The sequence below is a fragment of the Bos mutus genome, chromosome 11 (assembly GCF_027580195.1).
Source record: "Bos mutus isolate GX-2022 chromosome 11, NWIPB_WYAK_1.1, whole genome shotgun sequence".
Lineage (NCBI taxonomy): Eukaryota > Metazoa > Chordata > Mammalia > Artiodactyla > Bovidae > Bos > Bos mutus.
In genome coordinates this window covers 95,643,912-95,664,893 of record NC_091627.1, presented here as the reverse complement: position 1 = coordinate 95,664,893, position 20,982 = coordinate 95,643,912, and the positions used below count along the sequence as shown (strand labels likewise).

At 41.5% G+C, this 20,982-nt stretch overlaps 1 protein-coding gene across 1 annotated transcript; it reads right to left on the bottom strand.

Moving 5' to 3' along the window:
- Positions 1-8,629: 8,629 nt before the first annotated feature.
- Positions 8,630-15,994, bottom strand: C11H2orf78 (chromosome 11 C2orf78 homolog). Its single transcript, XM_014478784.1, has 3 exons — positions 15,895-15,994; positions 11,827-12,585; positions 8,630-10,545 (listed from the first exon to the last, which is right to left on the bottom strand). The coding sequence occupies exons 1-3, from the start codon at positions 15,992-15,994 to the stop codon at positions 8,630-8,632; spliced, it is 2,775 nt and encodes a 924-aa protein (XP_014334270.1).
- Positions 15,995-20,982: the final 4,988 nt, after the last annotated feature.

The window sequence follows — 20,982 nt, the reverse complement described above, 5'->3', positions numbered from 1 at the left end:
GAGACAGCAAGGGCTCTGTGAATCTAGAAAGTTTGGGAAGCTTCTGAGTTAAATGTCTCTCCCAGTAATCCAGGCAGCAAGGAGAGAGGTTAGAAGTGGACAAGTTCTAGATACAATTTGAAGGTAAAGCAGACAGAATTTTCTGATGTGCAGTTGGGAACAAAAAAGAGGAGTCAAGCGGTTCTGAAGGCCTCTGGCCTGTGCAACTGGAGAAGTGACATTTCCATGAACTGTGATGAAGAAAACTGTCCATGGACCAATATTTTTGCTTGGTAAGAGGGCAGGTTGCAGATTCCATTTTGTACATGTTTAGAAAAGTCAGTAAGAGAGAAGGAAAAGAGGGAAGAGGGAAGAAAAGATACACACTCCTGACCAGGACCTGGCTCCAGACTCTCCCCCGTCCCCAGTTCATTCTTCCTTTCATGGTGGCCAAATGTCCCCCAACCCATGAGCCGTTTAGGTTGTTGTGTTTTGACTTCCTACTCAAAACATGGGCTGAGCAAATATTGAGATGAAACTTAGACAGAGAAGACTCAGAAAGCTTCACCTGACCCAGAGTCCTAATGTAGAGCAAATAAGTCTCTGCTTGGGGAACTGAAAATTATAGGATCCCCAAATTTCAAATAATTGTGTCAAATGATGGAGCAGAACTTCAGAAAGATGGAGGCTGTGGTGTAGCTTTTGAATCTCATCAAACCCTCCCATCTGGGAAGCAGATCTGCCAGATTGGATGTAGTCAAACAGGAGATGGCAAGAGTGAACAAGGACATTTTAGGAATCAGTGAACTAAAATGGATGGGAATGGGTGAATTTAATTCAGATGACCAATATATCTACTACTGTGGGCAAGAATCCCTGAGAAGGAATGGAGTAGCCCTCATAGTGAAAAAAGAGTCTGAAATGCAGTACTTGGTTGCAATCTCAAAAATGACAGAATGATCTCATTTCACGAAGGCAAACCATTCAACATCACAATAATCCAAGTCTATGAAGACCTACAAGACCACCTGGAACTAACACCAAAAAAAAAATATGTCCTTTTCATCATAGGGGACTGGAATGCAAAAGTAGGAAGTCAAGAGATACCTGGAGTAACAGGTAAGTTTGGCCTTGGAGTACAAAATGAAGCAGGGCAAAGGCTAAAGTGTTTGGCCAAGAGAATGCACTGGTCATAGCAAATACCCTGTTCCAACAATACAAGAGATGACTCTACACATAGACATCACCAGATGGTCAATACTGAAATCAGATTGATTATATTTTTTGCAGCCTAAGATGGAGAAGCTCTATACAGTCAGCAAAACACAAGACCTGAAGCTCACTGTGGCTCAGGTCATGAACTCCTTATTGCAAAATTCAGGCTCAAATTGAAGAAAGTAGGGACCACACTAGGCCATTCAGGTATAACCTAAATCAAATCCCTTATGATTATACAGTGAGGGTCTTAAGTAGATTCAAGTGACTGGATCTGGTAGTCAGAGTGCGTGAGGAACTATGGATGGAAGTTTATAACATTGTATGGGAGATGATGACCAAAACGATCCCCAAGAAAAAGAAATTCAGGAAAGCAAAGTGGTGTCTCAAGAGGTCTTACGAATAGCTGAAAAAATAAAGAAGGAAAAAAATACAGAAATAATAAAGAGAAGGGAAAGGCAAAGGAGAAGGGGAAAGATATACCCATCTGAATGCAGAGTTCCAGAGAATATCAAAGAGAAATAAGAAAGCCCTCTTAAGTGAACAATGCAGAGAAATAGAGGAAAACAATAGAATGGGAAAGACTAGATATCTCTTTATGAAAATTGTAGATACCAAGGGAATATTTCATGCAAACATAAGCAAAAATAAAGGAGAAAAATGGCAAGGACCTTACAGAAGCAGAAGAGATTAAGAAGAGTGGCAAGAATACACAGAAGAACTATACAAAAAAGATCTTCCTGACCCAGATAATCACTAAAGGCAGTGCCAAAGAATGCTCAAACCACCGCACAATTGCACTCATTTCACACGCTAGTAATGCTCAAAAATTTCCAAGCCAGGTTTCAGCAATACGTGAACCGTGAACTTCCAGATGTTCAAGCTGGCTTTAGAAAAGGCAGAGGAACCAGAGATCAAATTTCCAACATCTGCTGGATCATGGAAAAAGCAAGAGAGTTCCAGAAAAACATCTATCTCTGCTTTATTGACTATGCCAAAGCCTTTGACTGTGTGGCTCACAATAAACTGTGGAAAAATTCTGAAAGAGATGGGAATACTAGACCACCTGACCTGCCTCTTGAGAAATCTGTATGCAGGTCAGGAAGAAACAGTTAGAACTGGACCATGGAACAACAGACTGGTTCCAAATAGGAAAAGGAGTATGTCAAGGCTGTCTATTGTCACCCTGCTTATTTAACTTATATGCAGAGTACATCATGAGAAACGCTGGGCTGGAAGAAGCATAAGCTGGAATCAAGACTACCAGGAAAAATATCAATAACCTCAGATATGCAGATGACACCACCCTTATGGCAGAAAGTGAAGAGGAACTAAAAAGCCTCTTGATGAAAGTGAAAGTGGAGAGTGAAAAAGTTGGCTTAAAGCTCAACATTCAGAAAACGAAGATCATGGCATCTGGTCCCATCACTTCATGGGAAATAGACGGGGAAACAGTGGAAACGGTGTCAGACTTTATTTTTTGGGGCTCCAAAATCACTGCAGATGGTGACTTGCAGCCAATTAAAAGACGCTTACTCCTTGGAAGAAAAGTTATGACCAACCTAGATAGCATATTGAAAAGCAGAGACATTACTTTGCCAATAAAGGTCCGTCTAGTCAAGGCTATGGTTTTTCCAGTGGTCATGTATGGATGTGAGAGTTGGACTGTGAAGAAGGCTGAGCGCCAAAGAACTGATGCTTTTGAACTGTGGTGTTGGAGGAGACTCTTGAGAGTCCCTTAGATTGCAAGGAGATCCAACCAGTCCATTCTGAAGGAGATCAGCCCTGGGATTTCTTTGGAAGGAATGATGCTAAAGCTGAAACTCCAGTACTTTGGCCACCTCATGTGAAGAGTTGACTCACTGAAAAGACTCTGATGCTGGGAGGGATTGGGGGCAGGAGGAGAAGGGGACGACAGAGGATGAGATGGCTGGATGGCATCACTGACTCGATGGACGTGAGTCTGAGTGAACTCCGGGAGTTGGTGATGGACAGGGAGGCCTGGCGTGCTGCAATTCATGGGGTCGCAAAGAGTTGGACATGACTGAGCGACTGAACTGAACTGAACTGAACTGTGGTCACTAACCTAAAGCCAGACATCCTGGAATGTGAAGTCAAGCAGGCCTTACAAAGCATTACTATAAACAAAGCTAGTGGAGGTGATGGAATTCCACTGAGCTATTTCAAATCCTAAAAGATGATGCTGTTAAAGCGCTGCATGCAATATGCCAGCAAATTTGGAAAACTCAGCAGTGGCCACAGGACTGGAAAAGGTCAGTTTTCATTCCAGTCCCAAAGAAAGGTAATGGCAAAGAATGTTCAAATTACCATATGAATGCACTCATTTCACATGCTAGCAAGGTTATGCTCAAAATCCTTCAAGCTAGGCTTCAGCAGCACGTGAACTGAGAATTTCCAGATGTACAAGATGGATTTAGAAAAGGCAGATGAACCAGAGATCAAATTGCCAACATCTGTCTGCTGGATCATAGAAAAAGCAAGGGAATTCCCAAAAAATACCTACTTCTGCTTCATTGACTACACTGAAGCCTTTGTGTGGATCACAACAAACTGTGGAATATTCTTAAAGAGATGGGAATACAAGACCACCTTACCTGCCTCCTGTATGCAGGATAAGAAGCAAGTTAGAATTGGACATGAAACAATGGACTGGTTCATAATTGGGAAAGGAGTACATAAAGGCTGCATATTGTCACTCTGCTTATTTAGATTCTATGCAGAGTACATCATGCAAAATGCTGGGCTGGATGATTCACAAGCTGGAATCAAGATTGCCAGGAGAAATATCAACAGCCTGAGACATGAAGCTGATACCACTTTAATGACAGAAAGTGAAGAACTAAAAAGCCTCTTGAAGAAGGTGAAAGAGGAGACTGAAAAAGCTAGCTTAAAACTCAACATTCAAAATCATGGCATCCAGTCCCATCACTTCTTGGCAAATAGATGGGGAAATAGTGGGAACAGTGTCAGATTTCATTTTCTTGGGCTCCACAATCACTGTGGATGGTGACTGCAGCCACGAAATTAAAAGACGCTTGCTCCTTGGAAGAAAAGCTATGACAAACCTAGACGGCATATTAAAAAGCAGAGACATCCCTTTGCCAGCAAAGGTCTGTATAAGTCAAAGCTATGGCTTCTCCACTAGCCACGGATGGATGTGAGAATTGGACCATCAGGAAGGTTGAGCACCGAAGACTTGATGCTTTCAAACTGTGGTGCTTGAGAAGACTCTTGAGAGTCCCTTGGACAGCAAGAAGATCAAACCAATCAATTTTAAAGGAAATCAACCCTGAATATTCATTGCAAGGACTGGTGCTGAAGCTGAAGCTCCAATACCTTGGCCACCTTATGCAGAGAGCTGACTCATTGGAAAAGACCCTGATGCTGAGAAAGATTGAAGGCAAGAGGAGAAGGGGGTGACAGAGGATAAGATGGTTGAATGACATCACTGACTCAATGGACATGAGTTTGAGCAAACTCCAGGAGATAGTGAAGGACAGGGAAGCCTGGAGTGCTGCAGTTCAGGGGTCACAAAGAATCGGACATGACCTAGTGAGTGAGCAGCAACAACAAAACCTTCTCATGGAAATAGAGCAGCCAAAACCACATGCCCATGGGTAGCAGTTATTGGGAAACTAGAAACCCCCTCAGTCTCTGGTAAGACTGAGTCTTTCACAAAAATTACCAGGCTGTGGTGAAAGGAGAACAAAAATAAACCAGGTTCCTGCTGATGGGCAAGAAGCCAAAATAAAGAAGAATATTGGGTATCAGGGCAGTGTGATTAGGCCCACAGATACTATGTCTTCTGATAGTAGTTATGAATAGAAACCAAATAATAATTGCTAATAACATGTAGGTGACCAACCCTTGAGAGCTAAGGCAGAGAGAAGGAAGGATGCCATTACACCTTGTCTCTGGTTCACTGAGTTTCCTGGGGCTGGTGTGTGATCATCTTGGGTAAAATCATTTAACTAAATCATTTTTGCTAAGCTTTCATGGAGTCCTTCTCTGAATGGTATCTAATGATAAAGCCCACTGGTTTATGCCTCCTGCAGAAGTTATTGTTATTCCAGAAATGAATAGGTGAAATATTGATGGAACTGCCATGAAGAACCTATTTCCAGGTGGCCTCACATCTCCCTTTCAAAGTGTTTTAAAACTGGTTTCACCTAAAAGCAAATAGCAGAAATGAATTGGGATTAAATCCCATACAAAAGCAGTGTAAGGAAACAGAACAAGGAGCAGAATGTCATCTCTTCAGACAGTAAAAGCAAGTTGGAAAAGACAGGCCCACAAAACAGATCAAAAGTGTAGCCTATCATTTCAAAATGGGTGAAAAGACAGTAGGAAAAATGATGCAAAAAATGAAAGAACATGGATCAAAAGGGAATGGGAAGTTACTATTTAATGGTTACAAGTTTCTGTTGAGGATGGTGAAAAAGTTCTGGAAATATTAAATGCTGATAAATGCCACCCGCGGGTATTTGGTGGCTCTATTTCCATGAAAGGGTTTGGGGAGATTCAAAAACTATTCTGCTGGGCCCATCTTTCTGAGGTCCTGCTCAATGTTTTGATATAATTATTTTGAATTTGGATAGTGGTGATGGTTACACAACATCCTGAATGCATGTAATGTCATTGAATTGTATACTTAAAAATGGTTGAAATAATCAATTTTATGTATGTTTTACCATAATAAAAGATGAAAAAGCAGTATAAGTTAGAATTAGGTAAGATAACAGAATTTAGGACAGAATTCAAAATAAAAGAAATAAATTCATAAATGAAGTGTTTAAAATAATACAACATAATGTCTTAATAGAAACAGGAAAAGGAGAAAAATTTTATAATTTGATTTATTTATTGTTGCTGCGCGAGCTATTCTTTGGTTGTGGTAAGCAGGGTCTAACTTTTTGTTGCAGGGTGCAGGCTTCTCACTGTGGCGGCTTCTCTTGTTGTGGAGTACGGGCTCAATAGTTATGGCACATGGGCTTAGCTGCTTCATAGCATGAGGGATCCTCCTGGACCAAGGATTGAACCCATGTCTCCTGCATTGGCAGGCATATTCTTTACCCCTGAGTCACCAAGAATCCCAAAAAAGAAAATTTTTAAAAATAAGATGCAAAGAATTCTAGAGAAATGGGAAATATAAAAAAATGATAGGCAAAAAAAAGAGGACAATCTATAAAGAGTAATATAAATATGTAGAAGAATCTATTTTACCATAAAGGTGACATCTCAAATCTGTGAGACAGGTTAGTCAATAAATTGTGATATACACATGTTGGGGTATAAATATTTCTCTGGAAGCAAATCTCTGAGGAGGGAATGTGTGGCTGCAGAACTTAGGGAATAGGGTGAATTTCTGTTGAATATGCTTGCGTACCTTTTCAAACGTTTTGTCCTGTGAAGTTTGCCTGAGTTCTAACCCCAGCTCCCCCAGTTGCTAGCTCTTAATCTTGGGCAAATTCTTCCCACTCTCCAAACCTCTGTGTCTGTAAAATAGGGTCAGTAACTTAGCCTGGTGCTGCCTGGCACAAGATAAACTCTCGATAAATGGAAATACTTAGTGGAAACCACCCAAATGTTCACCGATGGATGAAAGGATTTTTATATTGGATTACACAGTCATAAAAAGGAATGACGCACTAACACAAGCTTCAACATGGATGAACTTGAAAACATTACGCTGAGAGAAGCCAGACACACTGGTCACGCTTACATTATTCCATATACATGCAGGGTCCAGAAAAGGGCAAAACCATAGAGACACAAAGTAAATTGATGATTGCAGGGGCTGAAGGAGGAGGGGATGAGGAGGGCCTGCTGAAGGTCATGGGGGTTTCTTTTGGGGGTGATGAAAATGTGATGGGTTAGATACTGGTGATGATTGCATGCATAGGCTCGTGAATGTTCTAAATGGCACTGAAGTTGGAGTTTCAAAAGGCGAATTTTAAGATATGTGAATCATATCTCAATAAAATAATTTACAAACGAAAACTGCCAATTTTCCTATAGTCACTATCCTCTGTTTCCATCTCTCCCTCCTTTTCAGGCCCACTCTCTGCCACTGCCCCCAACCCCTGGCCCGCATTAACCCCAGCCCCGACTCTGCCACCCCCCACCCCCGCCCACTACTCATCCCCAACCCTTGCCACCCCTACCACCCCAGCCACCGCACCTCCTCATCTTCACTCCCTTGAGCTGCCTCCCAAGGAGGCTCTGGACTGCAGGATACCTGCAACCTGTGCTGCGGAAGCAGCCACCTACTGCGCAAGCAGCCACCTACTGCGCATGTGCCTACCGCTCTCACCCTTGAAAATGGACACTTGCGGAGGATTTTTCTCGTGCGCTTCAGTTGATGGTGATGTTTTGATGGTGTTATTTAGAGAAGGCAGCACGCGCACGGGTCAATGGAGGAAGCCCCTCAAGTTAACGTTTCGGCCCCTGCAGAAGTTTGATCTCTTCCGCCAGAAACCTTCGGATGCTGTGCTCTAAAAGCCAGGTTGGCGGCCTACCGGAACTTGCAAATACTGAGGACTTTGCGGGGCCTTTGGGCCTCAGATTGAGGCCTTGTACCTCCGCATGCGATGTGACCTCAGCCTATTGCTGAAGCTCACTGAATGCAGAGGCAGAGGAATACTGGCCCTGCCTGTTGTTACCAGGGTTCACTCAACAGTGTATTGCTGCCCTGGTGCCTAGGTGTTGAGTAAATGGTGCTTTCTATCCGAGGCCCTGTTCCTGAGCCTCCTGCTGCAGCAGTTCACTTGGCCCTCGCCCTCTTGTCAGCTGCCAAGATAACACTGAGCCCTTGCCACTCACCTGGTAGACTTCCCAGTTCCCCTCTGTCATCACACTTAGGTAACTCAGACCTTTCGGAGGGGTGTCCTGAACCTCTTGAAATACATATCTGGTGGTGGTGAGACATAAGGCCAATCTCAAAGAGACACTTTTTCTGTTTCTCCTTGTCAAACTAGACTCATCTTCTGTCATCTTCAACTCTACTCATATTGTTCTTTCAACCCTAACCTCACCATAACCTCATTTTACTTCTACCATTTCCCCCACTCCTGCTTCCTTTTATAAATCCATAAAATCTCTTGGCCTTCCTAGCCCTGGGCCAAGTTCCTTCCTCTTTCCTCAGGTTTTACACCTTTTCCCTCCTTCTCTCATCCAACATTCAGTCCTTCCTTTCTTGTGCAGACTTTGATTCCTGCCCCAACCAAAAAAAAAAAAAGGCACAATTAACATCATCTCAAATTCAAAAGTCTTCTTTATTATTTGCCTATTAACTCTATTATATTTGTTCAGTTTTAAGTTTTAAAATATATCAGAATAAATAGAGAAATTTATATCTATCTATCTATGGAAAAACAACTGGTACCCCAGGTGGCACCAACAATCCTAGCAGCTCTCACATGACATACCCATAGTATCGAGCAATTTCCATCTCTTTTTCCCTCTCAATGAAATATTGCACTTTCCCCAAAGAGGTATATTTAGCAGCATTCTCACGCTCTAGTTGAGCCTTCCTCTTCATGGCCTCCCGCTCTGGCCGCTGCTCTTTTGTGATGGGCTTTGACATTACTGGCTCAGGAACATTGGGTTTCCTCCAAGGAATTGGTTGGAAGCAGAAGTCTTGGAGTAGAAACTGGGTTTGAGGCTTGGGTGGGGACTGGTGCTTGGTCACAGCAGGGGGAACAGACTCCCGCTGGAGAGAAGTGCAGGATGAAGTTCTGTAGGGCACAGGCCGAGGAGCAGCAGACTGAGGGACGCTAGGCCGGGTAGGTTTGGTCAAACCCGGTCGGGTTGGATTGGTCACAGTTGTCTGAGCTGGTTTGGCAGGACCTGGCAAAGATGCAGGAGCTGGCCGGGATGCATTGACTGCAGCAGGTTGAGCTGAGTTAGTAGAACCAGGCCAGGCAGGATAAGCCACAGTAGGCCGATATGAGGCCAGAGACTGTGGCCTCCGAGGAACAGGTCGAGCCTGAGGCTTGTCCAGGGTAGGAAAAGGCAAAGGTACTAACTTGACCTTCCCAGGAGGAGGCAGCTCGTACTGCGATGGAGATAGACACTCTTTTTCAGCACTGTCGTCTGGTTTCTGGGCTTTGACTGGAGTTTTCTCAGGACCTTTACCCTCACATGGGGTATTGAGCCATGACTTGATAGCAGGGGATGGCTGGGGGTCTTTAGGGTTGCTTGAATTTCCCAGGACCCGAGAGGAATTGAGTCCAGTTTTCTGATCGCTCTTCTTCCCCAGTGCGTGAAACACCTGCACAGACTCCAGCATGTGCATGCCTAGGCAGCTCCGAGGCTTTTTAAAGTTCTCTTGGCTAAAGTCAGGTTGGTTTTTCTTTCGCTTCATCTTGGGAACGCTTGGCTTTTCCTCTGCCTTGATTTTGTTCCCTGATGGCTTATTCTCTTCCGCCTTCTTGTTTTCTCTGGTTCTCTTGGTCTTTTCTTGCCCATGGCTCTTAGTTTTGTTGGTTCTGCTGGTTGCCGCGTTCTGAGTTTTGCTGTTCGGCTGTTTGGCTGTGTTCACGGGAGCCTTGTCACTGACTGCAGCATTGCATATAATCACTTCTCCCCCGAACGGGCACTCTGGGTCCTTTGGCTGGATTTTGGCCTTGGGAGCATCACTGACAGACTCAGAGGCTTTATGTTTGTTCTTCCTGGGTTGATCAGAGGGCGCCTTTATGACATTTGGCTTTTCCTGCACCTGATTCACCTTAACAATGCTGGTATCTTTGGCTGTGATCAGTTTTGGAGCTTCGGCTTGATCAAGGTCTTTCAAAGAATGAAAGAACTGGGGAAGGTGAATATCCTCCACCAGTGTAGCAATGTCTGCAAAGCCACTGCTAGATTCAAACCCATTTTCAAGTGTCCCCAAGTCCTCAAAACTCAAGCTATTCTTTCCCAGATTCACATTTTCAGAAACAAGTTGCTCCTCTTGGCTGAGGGGATCAATGCTGGCCAGGAGCTCGTGAATATCAGAGATTTCTAAAGGGACTAGTGGAGGATCTTGGTTTTCTATTGGGATCTGGTAAGCATCATCCAGAGGCTTTGAAAACTTAGTTTTCATATCATCCAAATTCTTATTCTCTGTTTGTTCCTGGCTTGGAGCTGGAGGCAGTGCCAGGAGATTACTGGCACTCTGGACTGGAGCTATCCTTGAAACGTCCCCAAGTTCAAGTGGTGGATTACTCTCAAGTATCTGGATATTTCTGCTAATGCAGGACCTGGGGAATTCTGAAGTTTCTGACAGACAAAATGTCTGGCTTGGAGGTTGCGATCCCAGGGAATTTTCCATCCTCAGGGAAGTCTCCATCACTACAGAGGAATCAAGGAAGAAGTCAGTCCCTGGTGAGCGAGATGCTCCCTCCACCCTCAGACACCAGCACAGTAATCATGTACCTTTCAGTGCTGGGCAAGGCATTTCTACTACCTAGTCTTAAGGGCGGTGGACACTGTCTTATGCTAGGAGCTAAGAGGTGACTGTTCTAATTCTTACTGGTGATCATTTGATGTCACTGATTTTTGGCTTTCTTTGTATTCCATAGGGATCTTATAAGCCAAATTAAAATGAGTCATATTTTTAAAATATAACATGTCTTACAAAGCCTAGGATTCTTGTGTAGAGTCCTTTCAATTCTCCCCGCTTTCCTGAGAGACTAAACACACTTCACACCATGAACTATGAGAGGGAGTAGAGCTCTTCCTGATAAAATATATAAACAAAGAATCTTCAGCCTGCCTGCTCCGGACAGGATCTCAGACCACAGGGTCTTAAATCTTGGTGTAAAGTAAGTAAATGAGGGACAGTTAAACTGGCACTATCATAATAAGAGTTCTGAAACACCTCCCAAGAAAACTACAGCAATAGATCAGGGAAGGGAGTGACACAGCGTGGTAGTACAGGGGGGACTGATCAACTAGAGCAGTGGAAAACGTGGTACCTTTTGGTACGCACTTGTGGTGTTGGAGAAGACTCTTGAGAGTCCCTTGAACTGCAAAGATCCAACCAGTCCATCCTAAAGGAAATCAATCCTGAATATTCATTGGAAGGACTAATGTTGAAGCAGAAACTCCAATACTTTGGCCACCTGATGCAAAGAGCTGACCCATTTGAAAAGAGAGCATCTTTCCTGATGCTGGGAAAGACTGAAGGTGGGAGGAGAAGGGGACGACAGAGGATGAGATGGTTGGATGGCATCAGCGACTCAATGGGTGTGAGTTTGATGACCTCTGCCCAACCAGAAATGGTCATGGTACTAAAGGAGATTCAGCCCACAAATATCCTCCAGGAGCTGGTGATGCACAGGGAGGCCTGGTGTGCTGCAGTCCATGGTGTCACAGAGAGTCGGACACGACTGAGCGACTGAACTGCGCTGTGGTTCTCTTACATGTAGCATAAATGACCTTCACAGTGCGCAGCCTTCCACCTGCATCAGGTGTTCTCACATACAGTCTAAAAACAGAGAGCACCGAGCAAAGGTCGTGGTTATTCAAGTCCCAGGATCTAAATTCTGTCTATACGCCACTTCCCAGCTGTAGATTTGACCCCATTTTTTGAATGCCGAGCTCATTCTACTTTCTTGCTGTTGTACTCACCTTGAAAACCTGTGTCTGTGATGGGCTGAGCAGACACAGAGTAGTAGACTCCAGAGGTAGAAGCTGGTGGTAGGATATTTGTGGGCTGAATCTCCTTTAGTACCATGACCATTTCTGGCTGGGCAGAGGTCCTGCTTCCTGCATACGACACAGAGCCATAGGACTGCAGGCGGGGGCCGAGTTCTTCAGATAGTAAAGGCCCCAGTGTGCCTTGGTGATAGTAATATACCTGGCTTCCTCCCTGGTGGGGAAGTGACAGGCTGTGTCCCTGATTTGGAATCTGAGATGGTGTTCCCTGAACAAGGCTGGCAGAAAGAGATGGATATAGAGGGACCATGCTATTGATGTCTGATGTTTTGTCATACTGGGCTGCCATAGACATGGAGGAAACAGCTGTGTCTTGGTCAATGACTGTCACAGTGAAGTCTCCAAGTGAAGAAGACTTCCTTTCAGTGCTTCCTGTGATGTTCCACTCAAAAACACCTGGATAGGAAGCAGCTGAGGTGGAGAGCTGGCTCTGGCCAGTGACTCCAGATAACATAGTTGTGCTGGAATGTTGGTAAAGGCAGGCACTACTCATGAGTGGCTGGAAAGAGGTGTCGGAGCCCGCTGGCAATAGCCATGCTGAACTGAGGGCTGGAGCAGAGACCCTGGAGAAGGTGCGGACACTTTCTGTGAGGGAAGCTGCGTTGCTCACCGCAGGAAGAGACAGCTGCAGAGAATTCTGGGTTCCAAGTGCAGATGGATTTTGGAAATTTTCTGTAAGAACAAGAGGGTAAGAAAAAGATGAGTGAGGTTGATAAATTTCCACTGTGTTTGAGGAACACCATTATCTTAAGGTTCTTGCTATCTGCTGCTGCTGCTGCTAAGTTGCTTCAGTCGTGTCCGACTCTGTGCGACCCCATAGACGGCAGCCCACCAGGCTCCCCCGTCCCTGGGGTTCTCCAGGCAAGAACACTGGAGTGGGTTGCCACTGCCTTCTCCAATGCATGAAAGTGAAAAGTGAAAGGGAAGTTGCTCAGTCGTGTCTGGTTCTTGCTATCAGACGCCTCTAATATCAATACTTCCTGAGAAACCAAAAATCAGGCAGTTATGACGGCTGTAAGGGTTGGAGCAGTTTGACACTTCCTTATGTTGACTACCTGTGCCCCTGTCTTGGACATACATTGTGCAGAAGACCCAAGTGATGTGATTCAGACATTGTTCTCCAGGCAGGAAATATTCTTCTTCCTGCCCTATCTTTCCCTTAAGCCTGCACTAGTATTGACTTGCATGCTGTTTCCTAGAATTGAAGCATTTTAGAACTAGGAGGTCCTTAGAGAACTTCTGTTCTCATAATTTCATTTCATGAGGAAGGAAACTGAGGCTAAGAGAGTTCAGATTGACTTGTTCAAGTTCTCTCATTATATTAGTATCATTATCAGGTTTCAGAATCTAAGTATCCTGACTTTCTTGCCAGGATGCCGATCTGAGCATGATACGGCCAGAAACCAGGAGAAATTCAACTTATAATGTAGGCATTTTTTTGTCCATTTGAAAACAGTATAGCTATTACTATTGTAATCTTTAGTGTCTCACTTTACTTGCACATTTCCCTCACTGTTACCTAGAGTCCAGTGATAAATTTAAAGGGTCATCTTTACCCTCTTCAAGCCTGACTTCTCATCCCACCTCAAAATGATTATCTGAAAGTGAATTTCTGAAATGCCTTTTGAATGAAAAAAGCTATTTAACTCTCTGAGTTTCAGACTACTTATCTATAGAGTGGTTATCACAACAAAAATAATAATAGCAGTAATAAGTAAATACGAATAATTAATATATTACATAATAAATAATACATGAATAAATGATATATTACATATGATTTATATGGAGGAAGATTTAATAAATTCTAGAAAGACATAGAAAAATGATGAAAAGTTTAATTATTTTATACATTATATATATAGTTAATGTATATATACATGTATAATATAGATATGAAAACTTCAGCATGTGGCAAGTGTTAAAGCATAGTAAGTTTCATGATAAATGAAGTTCTGTATCATATATACAATATTACGAGTGAATATTGCTCACTTTATCTTGGTTAATACTATTAATGAAAAGACACAATAGAAGGTGATTTTAAATTAATTCCTGCTGCTGCTGCTAAGTCACTTGTCATGTCCGACTCTGTGCGACCCCATGGACTGCAGCCTACCAGCCTCCTCTGTCCATGGGATTTTCCAGGCAAGAGTACTGGAGTGGGGTGCCATTGCCTTCTCTGAAATGAATTCCTAGCCAATACATACCGACAGAGAAGATGTATCTGTAAAACATGCATAGCAAGCAACAGAATGCAATAAATGTGATTGTATAGGTAGCCCAATATATGTAGACAATTATTTCAGTAAAAAAAAGGCACAAAGTAGACAGCCAAATAATGTATAAAAGAATTTCATTATTGGGCTCATTCATATTTTTATGCAGCAAGTAACAGGTACTAAGTCTAGTAAAAATATATATTTCAATGAATGTAACTATGTCACAAGCAGAAAGGAAAACTTAAAAAGTATCAAGATGGTTTTCATATTTATCCTAGAACTTAGATTATAATCATCTTCAACATCCAGAAGGATGATATTCCAAAACCTGAGAGAACCATCTTCACTAGAATCCAGTTTAAAAAGATTTTTAAATGTAGGAAAATCCAAAGGACTCCACAACAATATTTTAGATAAATGCAGATTTTTTTTCCTAGCAGCACTGTGCAGTCTGGCAGTGAAATCACCAAGTCCTAACTACACTGGACAACCAAGGAATTCCCTATATGTGGAATTAGAGATACAGGGTTTGCCTTTTTATTTTCCTTCCTAGGTAGCTAAGCTCTAAAAATGGATGATGGCTGTTGGTCAATGTGCTCTCTGTGTTAGGAAGGAAATAATTGTAAAGATGAAAAGCAACCTTGACTTAGAACCTACTATCACACAAAAGAATGAGTCTTTCTGATTTAAGTTAAAAATATCATTTTAAAATGTTATTTTTAATTGGTAAAATGTCTAATAGTTTCAAAGTCAGAATGAATGAATCAGCCCCCTGATTTTCATCACTTTTGTTTCTTGTTTATAGGAACTATCATTTCTAAAACATATTTCTAAAATATTTATATTCAAAATTGTCAAGTGCCATCTGTGTTGAGAGAGGCAATAAAAGAAAAACACCGAGTATGACTTTTCTGATAAGCTGTTTTTCCTGGTGATACCTTATTCTGGCCTTACTTTCCTTCCGAGTCTATTAACAGAAGCATTTGTGAAAATCAACGGTATTTTGCCCTGCTCTAAGCAGATTGTTCTCTGTGCTCTTTCTGCTTTAATTTAAAATCTCTGGATCCTGTCAGCATTCCATCCCAAACTACCTTTTTCCTGAGAACTCCTCCTTGCTCTCTCTCCTCATTCTTGTATTTTATCCATCCTCTTGGTTCCCATCGGCCTCTGCTGATGAGGACAGTCCTAAACTTCCTTGTGTTTGACTACACGCCTCCCGTTAGCCCAGAGTTCTCCATCCCCTCTCCCTGTTTTCTCTTTTCAACTCATTTAGGTAGAAAACTCCAAAAACAAGTGAATATTACTTTTTGAGCAGCACTAAATTTAAAATACTAAAACTGAAATATTAACTGAGGGTGACCATTATGGGTGAGACAACTCAGTAAATATTGCTAATTTTCTACACCACCTGGCTTTTCTCTGTTTCTGTTGAAACACTCTTGAGAAGTCTCTGATTTCATGTTCTACATGGGTCCCCTTTGAGATTCAATATTGAAAAGAAAAGGACCAGAGAGATAGACCAATGTAGCATCCTAATGTAACATTAGATGTAACATTAGATGAGGAAAAAACAGACATTGTGAGACTTGTCCAAAGTGTCCAAAGTCACAGAGATAGTAAATGTCCAAGTCAAAACTGAAATTAGGTCTCCAGATTTCTAGTTCAATACTTTCCTTCATTATTCATTTTGAATCTACTACTAAATTTACGGGCAGAAAAAGAAATCTAATGAAAAACTTTACAAAGTTTCTTTCCATACCTGACATGGTCAGAGAAGTAGAGGAAAAACTAACTGTAGATACAAGGGAGGAGGAGATGATACGAGAGGATGTCTGGAATGACTGCAGCCAAGTGTACATGTGGCCAGTACAAAGGTCACTGGTCACTGGTCACTTGCGATGATCCAAATTTATTTACAGACAACTCCATGGAAACCCCAAGATTCTACCAGGTGGTAGTAGATTTGGTGGGAGAATGATGTCACAAAGCGGGCAGTTTAAAGGTATGATATAGCCAATAGGGAGGTCAGATCGCCAATAAGAAGACAGGATTGGATGCAGAAAAAAGGTGTAGGAAACACCTAAATGTTTGAGCTCCGGGGAGGCAAAATCCTCCAAGACAGATTTACTTCCCTCAAGCTCTTCCATGAAGGAAATCATTGCAACATTTCTTATAGATGCTCATTAATATAATTAACATAGTTACTTATATTCTACATAGCATTATATTTTATGTGTTATGCACTTACAGTTACGTATGTCTTGGTTAATTAATAACCTTAGAGAAGAAGGAAAGAGCCATCCAGTTTGAACTATTATAGTTGTTCTGAAGTCCTATCAGTCTATTAAATTAAGTGAACTTGCAGTAGCTTTTAAGGAGCAAAGGAAGGGATTAAGAAGCTCTTTTTGTAACTTCGTTAAAGAGTAGGGCGAAGTTGGTTGAATGCACCTTGTGGAGAATGATGTGGTCCAGTGGTCCAAGGCTCTTCTCTTTTAGTTTCGTCTCCTTGACTCCTCCTTTTCTTGGGCTTGGCCAGGTTGGACTTGCATTTCTCTTCTGCCCTCCATTTTTGTTGTTGTTGTTGTTCTAGGCATTGTTTCTGGGACAACTCTTGATCTTGAATTCTTACCGTCTTGCTTGTTACTTACTTCTTGTCAACTTCCAGCATCAGGAGTCTTCTTTTCAGTGCTTGATGCTTCACAAAATAGACTCTGCCCAATGGAAGCAAATACCAGAGAGCTAGGACACACAGCTGGTTGCAGACCTTTTCTCTTGCAGCCTTTGGTTGCAATTCTTTTGACCATGGTTTGCTACCTCTGGTTCCTTGGGCCACACAGGCATCCTGCCATCCAGCTCTTTTATATATGAGAGGCATTCTGGATACTGTCCCTTTTCCTTCCCACATTAAGTATATCCAGGGTGGCAGTTGCTGTAGCCTCCTCCCCCTTGCAAACAGCCACTCTAGAATCTTGGGCCTCTGGGATTCTCTCTTGCATGCTTGGGTGCAAGGCCAGACAAAATGAACAGGAGAATTAGAGATAGAAGAGGACATTTGTGGAAAATATGCTGGGGAGGGGGCTGGTGCTGGTAAGGTGAAAGGGCACAGGTTAAAAGAGAGTCATGTAGATTTTTCAATTTCTATGAGAAGCAAGTGGACACACTTTGACCTCACTTTGTATTAACAGAACCAACAATTTTAGATACAGATATATTTATGTAGCTAGATAGTGCAGCAACTGCCATGAAGTCTGTACACTAAAAAGAATAATCTTACATATATTTTTCATTTTATGTCATATTACCTTGTTTATATCATTCACTGATGTGTTTATAGAATACAGACTGTTTTTAAATGCTCTGGTTTTGCCTACAGAGCATTTCTTTCTTTGTCATATTTTGTAAGGAATCCAGCATTGTAAGGCATACTGCATGTTTATTTTGAAGCATCATGAACTAACTTGACCTGATGGATCTTGTGGAAAAACTTTAAAAAGCATCTGTGAAAAAGGCATTTTGTTGAGTTGCACTGTGCACCCAAGTGGAAGGAGCAGCTATCTGCTGTCAGCCTGACTTGGCCTGGAGTGCCTCTGCTTTCCCCCCCTGGTTAGTGCTTTTGTCACTAACCACTCTTGTGATTTTGATAATGTGAGTTATGGCTGAGTTGCTAATGACTTATATGTGGGGTAAACTGATTTGAAGGAGGGAATCTATGGTTCTATTCATTTTCCTTGGTAGTAAGCTTTCAGGGGTTCAAAGAGCAATCTATCTGGGGACTTTGCTAATACCAAGAAGGTTTCTCACAGATGGGATCTCTGAAGACACATATTTAATTTATATGCTTGTTTTCCCTATTATGAAATATATGGGGGATGATACTTAGCTGACAAGAAATTGTGAAAGATGTGGTGTACAGATGCGGCTTAGGCTTTTAAGTGCATATCAAGGTTTTTTCCCCCTAAACTTCATACTTCAGATGGCCTATTTCCATGATTCTAGTATGTGATGTGAGGCTAACAATATATACTAAATACCTGCAAGCCAAACAAGTCTCTCTTTCTCTATATTCCCATGGATATCAAGGGACTCATGACTACTGCAGGTTTGGGTGGATGGTGTGAGATAGAGGGAAATGCATTAAGACCAATTTTAGTAGCAATAAAGTGTTTACATATTAAAATGTTCAGTTCCAATATTCAATTCTACTTAGGGAAACTATGAGTTAGACTTCCTGATTCCACCAAACCTAAGTAACTTATTTGGTTTCCCTAGTTCCAATCATTTAACTTTAGCTTGCAATCTCAGCATCATCTTATCCTCTAAGAGAATCTTACATGTAGGAAGAAGAAATTAAAGAGTTCAACACTTTGGAAGATCAACCCTTCCCTGACCTTAGGTCTTATTTTTTTATTTTTAAAATTTATTTATTTTTAATTGGAATATGATTAATTTACAATGTTGTGATGGTTTCTGAAATACATCAACATGGGTCAGCCATAGCTATACATATGTCCCCTCCCTCTTGAACCTCCCTTCCACCTTCCATTCCATGTCACCCCTCTAGGTTGTCACACAGCACAGGGTCAAGCTCCCTGCATCTGGCTATCTATGTCACCTTTGGTAATGTACATGTTTCAATGCTATGCTCTTAATTCACCCCACCCTCTCCTTCACCCACTGTGTCCACAAGTCTGTTCTGTACATCTGAGCCTGTATTACTGCCCTACAAAGATGTTGATCAGTACTACTTTTCTAGATTCCATATGTATATGTTAGTACATGATAGTTGTTTTTCTCCTTCTGACTTACTTCACTTGTATAATAGGCACTAGGTTCATGCACCCCATGAGAACTGACAAATCATTCTTTTTTATGGTTGAGTAATATTCCATTATATAGATATACCACAACTTCATTATCCATTCATCTGTTGATGAACATCTAGGTTGCTTCCATGTCCTGGCTATTGTAAATAGTACTGCTAAGAACATTGGGGTACATGTGTCTTTTAGAATTGTGGTTTGCTCAAGGTATATTCCCAGTAGTGGGATTTCTGGGTCATATGATGGTTTTATTTCTGTTTTTTAAAGAAATCTCCTTACTGTTCTCCACAGTGGCTATATCAACTTACATTCCCACCAACAATGCAAGAGGGTTCCTTTTTCTCAACATCCTCTCCAGCATTTATTGTTTTTGACTTTTTGGTGATGTCAATTCTGACAGTAATAAGGTAATACTTCATTTTAGTTTTGATTTGCACTTATCTAATAATGAGCAATGTTGAGCATTTTTCATGTGTTTATTAGTGATCTGTATGTCCTCTTTAGAGACATGCATGTTTAGATCTTCTGCCCATTTTTTATTGGGCTATTTGTTTGTCTGATATTGAGCTGCCTGAGCTGTGTGTACATTTTGGAGATTAATCCTTTGTCAGTTGTTTCATTTGCAATTATTTTCTCCCATTCTAAGGTTTGTTTTTTAATCTTGCTTATGGTTTCCTTTGCTATGAAAAAACTTTTAGGTTTAATCAGGTCCCATTTGTTTATTTTTGTTTTTATTTCCATTACTCTAGGAGGTGGGTCATCGAGGATCTTGCTGTGATTTATGTCAAAGAGTATTCTACTTATGTTTTCCTCTAAGGGTTTTATAGTTTCTGGTCTTACATTTAAGTGTTTAATTCATTTTGAGTTTATCTTTGTGTATGGTGTTAGAAAGTGTTCTAATTTCACTCTTTTACATGTAGCTGTCCAGTTTTCCAGCAGCACTTATTGAAGAGACTATCTTTTTTTCCCATTGTATATTCATGCCTCCTTTGTCAAAGATAAGGTGCTCATAGGTGTGTGGGTTTACCTCTGGGCTTTCTGTCTTTTTCCACTGGTCTATATTTCTGTTTTTGTGCCAGTACCATACTGTCTTGGAGAAGGAAATGGCAACCCACTCCAGTCTTCTTGCCTGGAAAATTGCATGGATGGAGGAGCCTGGTAGGCCACAGTCCATGGGGTTGCAAAGAATTGGACACGACTGAGTGACTTCACTTTCACTTTCACCATACTGTCTTGAAGGCTGTAGCTTTTACCACTGTTATTTAGCATACTTTTGGAAGTCCTAGCCATGGCATCAGAGAAGATAAAAAATAAAAGGAACCCATATTGGAAAGAATTAAAACTGTTACTGTTTGCAGATGATGTGACACTATACATAGAAAGTCCTAAAGACACTATCAGAACTAGAGCTAGTCAGTGAATTTTGTAGAATTGCAGGACACAAAACAATACAGATATTACTTCCATTCCTATACACTAACATTGAAAAATCAGAAAGAGAAATTAAGATGTCAATCTCATTCACCATTACAACAAAAATAATAAAATATCTAGGAATAAACCTACCTAGGGAGACAAAAGTGTTGTATACACATAACTATATGACACTGATGAAAGAAATCAAAGATGACATAAACAGATGGAGAGATCTATTATGTTCCTGAACTGGAAGAATCAGTATTGTGAACATAACTATACTACCCAAAGCAATCTACAGATTCAATGCAATCCCTATCAAATTACCAATGGCATTTTTCACAAAACTAAAACAAAAAATTTCACAATTTGTATGGTAACACAAAAGACCCTGAATAATCAAAGAAATCTTGAGCAGAATGGAGCTAGAGAAATCACCCTTCCTGACTTCAGACTATACTACAAAGCTTTATTTTTATAGTTAGGGTGTTGTCTGGTCCCATAGACTCACTTCCTGCATTTTGAAACCATTAGGTTAACTGAGATGTCTTGGTGTAACATATCCAGTTCATCTACCCGCCAAGGCTCTTCTTCAGTTCAGTTCAGTTCAG

Coding starts and splice junctions, on each gene's coding strand:
- C11H2orf78 (XM_014478784.1), bottom strand. CDS start 15,994: ATGTACACTTGGCTGCAGTCATTCCAGACATCCTCTCGTATCATCTCC. Junction 12,586..15,894: donor TACTTCTCTGACCATGTCAG/GTATGGAAAGAA, acceptor TTGTTCTTACAG/AAAATTTCCAAAATCCATCT. Junction 10,546..11,826: donor CACAGACACAGGTTTTCAAG/GTGAGTACAACA, acceptor ATTCCTCTGTAG/TGATGGAGACTTCCCTGAGG.